The sequence below is a fragment of the Elephantulus edwardii genome, unplaced genomic scaffold (genome assembly GCF_000299155.1).
Source record: "Elephantulus edwardii isolate Elephantulus edwardi_28Jun2011 unplaced genomic scaffold, EleEdw1.0 scaffold00006, whole genome shotgun sequence".
NCBI classification, from domain to species: domain Eukaryota; kingdom Metazoa; phylum Chordata; class Mammalia; order Macroscelidea; family Macroscelididae; genus Elephantulus; species Elephantulus edwardii.
The window spans coordinates 36,364,648-36,373,115 of record NW_006399756.1 but is presented as its reverse complement, the minus strand read 5'-3'; the positions used below and the strand labels follow the sequence as shown (position 1 = coordinate 36,373,115).

At 38.6% G+C, this 8,468-nt stretch overlaps 1 protein-coding gene and 1 pseudogene across 1 annotated transcript in view; one reads left to right on the top strand and one right to left on the bottom strand.

Moving 5' to 3' along the window:
* Window positions 1-297: 297 nt before the first annotated feature.
* Window positions 298-4,231, top strand: LOC102858801 (annotated as a pseudogene).
* A 3,476-nt stretch (window positions 4,232-7,707) lies between these two features.
* The window catches only part of LOC102858390 (cytochrome P450 2C26-like), a 54,464-nt gene continuing 53,703 nt past the window's right edge, over window positions 7,708-8,468 (bottom strand). The window contains exon 8 of the mRNA XM_006880212.1: window positions 7,708-7,889. Within this exon, the coding sequence (XP_006880274.1) occupies window positions 7,708-7,889 (182 nt within the window). The remainder of the gene's footprint in view (window positions 7,890-8,468) is intronic.

Below are 8,468 nucleotides of genomic sequence, written 5' to 3'. Positions count from 1 at the left end.
GTCTGGTCCCTGTCCACAAGGGGAACATCTTTAGTTTTTCTCCATTTTGAATGATGTTGGTTCTTTGTTTTGTGTGTATACTTTTTATTATGTTTAAAAAAATCCCCTATAATCCTATTTACTTGAGTGTTTTAATTAGGACGAGGTGATAGATTTAGTCAAAGACCTTTTCTGCATCAATGATGGGATCATGTGGTTCTTGTTTTTTGCTTTTACAAATGTGATTAATTAGAGACATCCATCTGTTTAAAATAACGTTTGTGATAGGACTGCAGAGTCCCTTTTCCCTCTCCCAGAATGGCTACTGAAAGAATCCAATTGCATGAATCAGCAGCTGTGCTTATTCTCTCCATCAAAGATGTGAAACTACTCTATCTCCTTTCCCAGAAACAGTTATCTGAGACCCCAGCCCACTTACCTATCTTGCAGAAAACATCTGTGAGCATCCCCTTCCCCAAGTTCCTTGTAAGAGAACATAAAACCTCACTTTAAACTTTAGTGGGTGCTGGTTCTCTGCTTGAGAGCCAGCCCAGGAGTTCTCCTCAATAAACTGTCTTTCTTGGCCTGAACTGGGTTCTGTCCTTCCTTTGCAACCTAAGCCCAGAGCATTTTGAGATGCCTAGTTTGAGATTATTCTTCCAAAAAGAGAGCTGATGCCACAGAAGCAGTGCCAGGCTGCACAGTATCTCAGGTCGCAGGTAGCAACTCTGTGCAGGGCCCAGTAGGACACTCACAACCAGAGCCTTCTGATTATTGTGCTTTTCACCAATGCTGTCCTTAGTCTGTCACATTTCCTGTGACATCATACACTGTCTGCTTCTGTGGATTTCATGGCAAAGGAGACAGCTGCTTCCTGGGTGTAATTAAACACAGAACAGAAAAGACAGCATAGAAACAGAAGACCAAAATGGATATCAGTAGAGACTCTGACACTTGCCCTAGAACATGGAGAAGCTAAAGTAAAAGGAAGAAATGGTAAAGTAAATGTTGGTGTAAGAAAGCTGAACAGAAGATTTCAAAGGGCTACTTGGGAAGTCAAAGCAAAGTATTGCAACAAAATGTGCAAAGACTTGTCTTTTTCTGTGGATTCTTTAATGAAAATGTTAATTAGTGGTAGCTGAGCACCATCTAGTTTTTCTGTTCTCATGGCAAAAGAGGCAGTAGTTCATGGAGGCAAGTAAGCACACATTTCATTTCTTCCTTCTCTTCCAGAATTTCCTTCTCCATGGCTCCAGGTTATTTTTTAACATTCCAGGACCTATAAAGTTAGCTTGGAGGTGGGACAGATGTCCTAGACACAATTTTAGGCCAATAAACGACAATGTCTCATGAAATATCCAAAAACTCCAAATCAAGGAACCAAATTCCATAAAGTTTTTGAAGCTACTCTCTCTTTTTTGTCTTTGTAGCAAGTGTATCTAACACATAACTTTTGTCAATTCCATTTCTTAGAGCTTTCAGAATGTATTGACAGCAATTGGGTCACCTTTCTTGGGAATGGGAACAAATATGGAACTTTTCTTGTCAGCGGCCATACAGCTGTTCTCTCAATTTCCTGGCATTGCCTGGTGAACATGTCCAGGGCTGCATCTACTACTTGAAATATGCCAATTAATATTCCATTGAATCCTGAGGACTTATTTTTGTCAGTGCCTTCAATGCTGCTTGAACTTCTTCACTCATAAACATGGGCTCTTTTTGCTGTTTTATTTGAGATCAAAAAGAGATCAGATAGGAAATAAGGAAACAAACTTGGAGAATGAAGGATGCCAGGTTTTGTGCCCAAGTGCATGGACCAAGGCTGGGACCTTCTCCCAGAGCAGCACAGAGAGCAGGTGTACACAAGCCTTCCCATAGAGCTTGTGCCTTGAATTCAGACTTGTAGGAAGCAGGAGTTACATCCATTTTCTAAACAACATGCGTCTGGAAATCTATGAACTTTGATAAATGATGATTGTAATGGAAAGGCTTCAGGCCTTTTGTTCACAGGGTCGCTATGAGTTGTGCTAGACTTGGTGGCATTCAACAACAACAGTGCAAACTGATTCTTAATTTGTTTTCAGAATTGTTAACTTCTCTTCCACTTCCTTTTTTCCCCTTGTAACCACCTAATAAACTTTGGTCTCTATATACTAACCTTTTGTTATCTTTTATATTAGTAAAGTGATAACAATCTCTGTTTTTCCAAATGACTTATTTTGCCCTGCAATTTTTTTAATAAAACATTCTTAATGCTTTCAAGGTAGGGAGATAACAACCCCAATTAAAGAGTTGACCAATAATACAACACAACTCTCCGGATTTTCAGGTGAATGACCAGTTGGGGATTTATGTCCCTGAGAAAGCCAGTGCTCCATGTTTGTGTATAGCAATATACCACAAGGCTTATGCCACAGACACACAATATCAGACAAGTAGAACCGAGGCTGGAGCTCATTTGCCCTGACCCTTGCCTTCAAGGAAGCATTCATATCAACTATGTCATCAGTATTTACTGAATGTGTATTATAATGCAAAATTATGAGATTTCTCACAATGACTTCCAGAATCAAAAATTGAATTAATAATTACCAGCACCAGTTTATTGAAATAAGATGTCAAGAAAGTTTGATTATGTAACTTTTCAAACATGAATTAACCCTGATTTGCTTGAATTCTGTAAGAATGCAAAAAAGAAAAGCCACCTATTAACTCCCATATATTACTTTGGGTAAATAAACTCCTTGACATTTTTTTTAAAGAGCAATTCTTTTATTGCTTTGAGATCAATGTCTCTTCTCTGACCTCCTTCCTTCAACTAGTGTTTACAAGTCTTTATGATTTTCTCTTTTTATTTTGCTTATAAAAGTGTTCATTTTTTTAAAGGTTAACTTATAAGTTAATATTTTGTCTTCACGTTTTAAACGTTGTTGTCAATAGAGTGACAGTTCAGATGGTTTATTCAGCATTAGAAAGGCACTAGAATGGGAAACCACCACTCTTATAAGTGAAGATGTGAAGGTTTTTGTGAGAGGACAAGAGAGAGATTGATTGAGTAGGCCATGATTAAATAAAGTCACAAGAAGGGTGACAGACAGAGAAAACCTTGCACTGATTGAATATAAATGCTCAGATATGTCCAAGCAAGTTATAAAAATTTACAATCAGACTGGCAGTTTACTTTAAATGCATTCTTTTAATGCTAAGGTTCCCCATCTCCTACCAAGAAAGCCGACCCTGCTTGCTCAAGCTGTGCCTTCCTGGTTGCCTGGGGAATTTAGATAATGAATTGGCTGTTGGCTTAAGATTTCTTCTTGAGACTTTTTTTTACATTCTCACCAAGAAAGAAATCTATTTCCAAGCCTGTTTTATAACAGTGCATCTGTCTCAATGCATTCTTCCTGAGGGTCCATTTTTTCTATATCCTGATTTAATTGTAGAGAAAACATTTCTGAGTGATCATTGTTTAATTAGAAAAGGAATCTAAGGATGGCATTTGTGAAAAGTCTGATCCAGTTTTGCTAAAACAGGCTAATCCTACTTTTGAGTATTGTATTTTTTTTTTCCTAAAGATTAGAAATATCTGTTTTATAATGTTGAGGAAGTAGATTAAAGAATGAACTGTGAGCCCTGCATCCACCCAGCACTAGTGGCTCCCTCTGGCAGCGGTGCCACAGTCTTGCCATATCTGTGGCCACGAGGCAGAGGATCGACTGGTTCCTGCACAAAAAGGACTGCATGACCCACCTACTGGTCAAGCTCGAGGCTAAGACCGGCGTGAGCGGAGCTACATCACACTGGGTGTCATCGGGCTCATGGCCTTCTACCTGATTTTCAGTTATGTAGTCTCTCTCCTTTGCAACCTGATCGGATTTGGCTACCCAACCTACATCTCCATTAAAGCCATAGAGAGTCCCAACAAAGATGATGATAGACAGAGGCTGACCTAGTGGGTAGTGTACGGTGTGCTCAGCATTGCTGAATTTTTCTTGGATTTCTTCCAGTCATGGTTTCCCTTTTACTACATGCTGAAGTACAGCTTGTTGTTGTGGTGCGTGACTCCAAGCCCTTCCAATGGGGCCGCACGGCTCTACAAGCTCATCATCTGCCATTTATTCCTGAAGCGTGAGAACCAGGTAGATAGTGTGATGAAGGATCTAAAGACAAAGCCAAAGAGACTGCAGAAACCATCACTAAAGAAGCCAAGAAAGCCACGGTGAATCTACTGGAGGAAGAGAAGAAGAAGAGCTAAACCATGGACTGGATACAACCTTGCAGCTCACTCCTGCCTTTCCTGTTAGCACTGATGTTATACTAGGGACTGTGGTATAATCATTTTAATAACGTTGCCTTGGATGGATACATTTTTGATATCTTTTTTTAAAAAGAATATGTTGTGAGGTTTTTGCTTATTTTTACATTGTTATTATTGTTATGTGCAGTTGAGTCGCTTGCAACTCAAAGCAACCCTATGTACAAGAGCCCTAAACCCTGTGCCAACTTCATTGTCTCTGACACACCTACTCCCACTACCCCAATCATTGAATCGATCCATCTCAACCAGGGTCTTCCCCTCCTGCACCGTCCTTCCACTCTCCCAAACATGATGTCCCTCTCCAAGGACTGGTCCCTCCCTACAACATGCCCAAAATATGTCAGATGAAGCTTCAGAATCCTTGCCTCCAAGGAGCCGCCAGGCTTCACCCTCTCCAGGACAAAGCTTTTTGTTCTTCTAGCAGTCCATGGTATATTCAACACTTCTCCAGCACCACAGCTCAAAGGCATCAATTCTCTATCTGATGCATAGCATGTAATTGTGAAGACTATAGCCTGGATCAGGCACACCTTAGTCTTCAGCCTGACATTGTTGCTCTTCAGTACTCTGGAGAAGTTCCTGACAGCTGACTTTCACAATGCAATTGGTCTCTTGATTTCCTGGCATTTAGAACCAAGAGAGTTGACTCTGGGCTCAAGCAAGCTAAAACTGTTAACCATCTCAATCCCTTTACCATCCATCAAGATGTTGGCAATTGGCCCAGTGGTAAGAATCTTTGTTTTCTTAATGTTGAACTTCAATCCATATTGAAAGCTGCAGTCCTTGACCTTTTGCAGCAAGATCTTTAGGTCCTCCTCAGTTTCAGCAAGCAGGTGTTCTGCCCACAAAATGCCCCTCGAAGAAATCTAAAAACACGTCTGAAATTTCAAGAGCATTTATTATTTTATTTCCACACATGGAGACTTTTTTTTCCCTTCTCAGGAAGGTGGTGAAGGGAAAAAAGCCCCAAGTTCCCCCTCCCACTTGCTTTTATAGCCCTTTCTTGAGTGCCCCTGTTAGGGCAGAGAGATTGGCGGGCCGGGGGATCAGTCATTTGGTTGGCTTTTGACGGGCTGGCTACTTTGCCTGTCTTTACTTCTTTTGTGTCACATAGACACTAGTTAATTCCTTACTTTTCAAGGAGAGAAAAGGCTTTGCCGGGGCACTTAAGCTAAGAATTTTTTGCCTTAAGGTAAGAATTTTTATGGCCTGCTTCTGCCTGTAGCATTAATGGGAATTTATAAAAATGGGGTTTCTGCTGTCCCTTCAGCAGGGTTGTATCATCTGCATAACACAGGTTGTTGATGAACCTTCCACCAATCCTAACGCCACACTCCTCTTCGTACAGCCCAGCGTCTCAGATGATCTGTTCTGCATACAGATTGGAAAGGTATGGAGACAGAATACATCCCTGGTGGACGACCTTCCCAATTTTGAATCATGCACTCTCTCCTTGCTCTGTTCTGACAACTGTCTCTTGGTCCAAGTATAGATTTTGCATAAACATAATCAAGTGTTCTGGGATTCCCATTCTTCTCAGAGTCAGCCACAGCTTGTTGTGATCCACACAGTAAAAGCCTTTGCATAGTCAATGAAGCACAGATAGACATTCTGCTGGTACTCTTTGCTTTATATGGGAAACATTTTAATTTAAATTTAATGCAGTGGGTAATGTCCAAATTTTCAGAAAATGTATTTTGTCTTTAGGTAGGGAAAGATACATGTTACTACTGTCCTGCAGCAAACAGTAATGTAAAATAAAATCATGTATCTCACAATTCTGTTTAAAAAAAAAGAAAAGAATGAATTGTATACCTTTGTGTTGTCAAAGAAATTGCATAGAATAAGTGGTATCTGAGCTGGGCCTAGGAGATTGTGATGTGGAGGGCAGAGCAGGTAGGACAGGAATTTCATTCTACTTTGAGAAATGACTAGATTCCTCCAAATGGAAGAATTTAATAAAACATGAATTTTCCTATCTACTTAGAGATTGATAAATAGTGAGTTAAATCTGACAGGTTAACTTGATTCCAAATGTAGGAGGAAATGAAGCTCTGAAAATTTCCATCAGTTAGTTATCAATGTTCTTTTTCTAACTGACAATGTAAGCTCTCAAAATTTTAAGAACTCTTGACCTCTTAAGTAGGAACATAGTAGGTTGATATTATGCTTTAGGATCTGAATGAGGTGAATTAAAGTTATTGATGGGTATTGGACCAGGAGTAGTGGAGAAGTACAGTATTGTGGAGCATGACAGGTGATACTTGGTACAGGTGTGTGTGTGTGTGTGTGTGTGTGTGTGTGTGTGTGTGAAGAAAGAGGTCACTGATTTTGCTTCACCATAGAGGTTTCACTGAGAATGTAAAGAAAGATTTCTCAGATAACTCACAGATTTAATCATGTAATGAAGTAAACCAGAATAGATTATCAGTGGAACAGGTTCTTTCCCTCATCTAGTTCAATGCAGTGTTCATTATTTATCCCCTTTTCCCTTTTTTTAATTCATTTTAATGAAAACTTACAGAGACTTTGGATTTCCATTCATTCATTGTTGCCCTTTCCTCCCTGCCCCCCCCCAGTACACTGTTCTCTTTGAAAAGTAAAAGTTCCCCCACTATTTTATAATCCCTCTCCCCCAGGTCCACTCCACTATGCAGCCTTCATTCTGGACTCCTGTCATGACAATAATACCATTTTTTCTTAATTTCCTCCCAACTCTGATGTCAGTCCTGTATTATAACAGTGGCATTATGCAGTATTTTTCCTTTTGTGACTGAGATGTTTCACTCAGCATTAGGTCCTTCAGGGTCATCCATTTTTTATATTTCATAAGTTCCTCAGTTTTCAGTGTTGCTTAGTATTCCATTGTGTGAATATACCATAGATTTCTATCCATTCATATTTTGATGGGTGAAAAAAGATTTTTTACTTTGACATTTAAACTTTTAATAATTCCAGATGATATTCAGTCAAGAAAACTATTCTGCTTTTCTCCTTTGTTCTCTGAACATATCTTTATGAAGCACAATATGGCCACCATGACCACTCTAAATTTCCTTTTCACTTGTATTATTCCCAAAATGAGAAAAGTAAAAAAAAAAATCCAGCAATTACAGTCTGTTAAAATTTATAACACATGGAATAGAAATGGATTTAAATTGGCATACATTAATAATTCTCCTCTGCTTCATTGTGAAAATGTAGCAATAAATTAGTTAACAATTAAGGTCAATATGGTGGCCAATACAAAAATTACAGCATATGGAGAATAGAATTACAGACAATTCTAGATCTTGAAGAAATACAGAGATATGGATAAGAGATCTCATAGAAAAGTGCCTCTAAGTATTTGTAGGGAAGTGAATGAAAGAGGGAATTTGTAGATGACAATGAAGAAATAGACAATCATTTCTTCAAACAGGAATGAAGCAGAGCTGGTAGGGTGGTGGCACAGATATAAGTCCATTTTTAACTGCAGTGACATCAATGTCCTTAGGGTCAACCAGAGGCTTCAAGGTAAATTTCTGTAAAATGCTGGTCAGAAATAAAAACAGCTCCATGCGGGCCACTCCCTCTCCCAAACAACTACGTTTTCCTAAAAATAAAAAACACAGAGATTAGATACTCCTTTAGTGCTATATTTTTAACTGATGCACAGAGAATATACATTAATTATGTGAGAGATGATTGAATAGAGATAGATAGATAGATAGATAGATAGATAGATAGATAGATAGATAGATAGATAGATGATAGAATACAAGTTGGCTTGATAAGCAGATAAAAGAATGGATATGTTTACGGTCATCCTAAAGCCTTATTCTAATGGACATTCTTTATTTAGAAATATTTAAGCACAATCACTAGATGGTAAGTGGCAAAGAGGAATATCTTCAAAGAGATTTTCATAACATTTTTTATAATCAGTTCAAATATAGTAAAAAAATTATGGAGTTGGTAAGATTGACAATGTTTCAATCTGTTTATATATGATGAACATCAATTGAGCAAACTCCAAGGCAGCACCCAACAATTATCCGTATGTCAAGGACTGAAATCTTCTGACTTTGAACTTGCTGTTTTGAGATTTTAACTTTCCATCAATATATTTTCTTAAGGAGATTGAAGACAGAAGATCTTTTTCAGGTGTACAGCAAATGATTGAAAAAAAAAA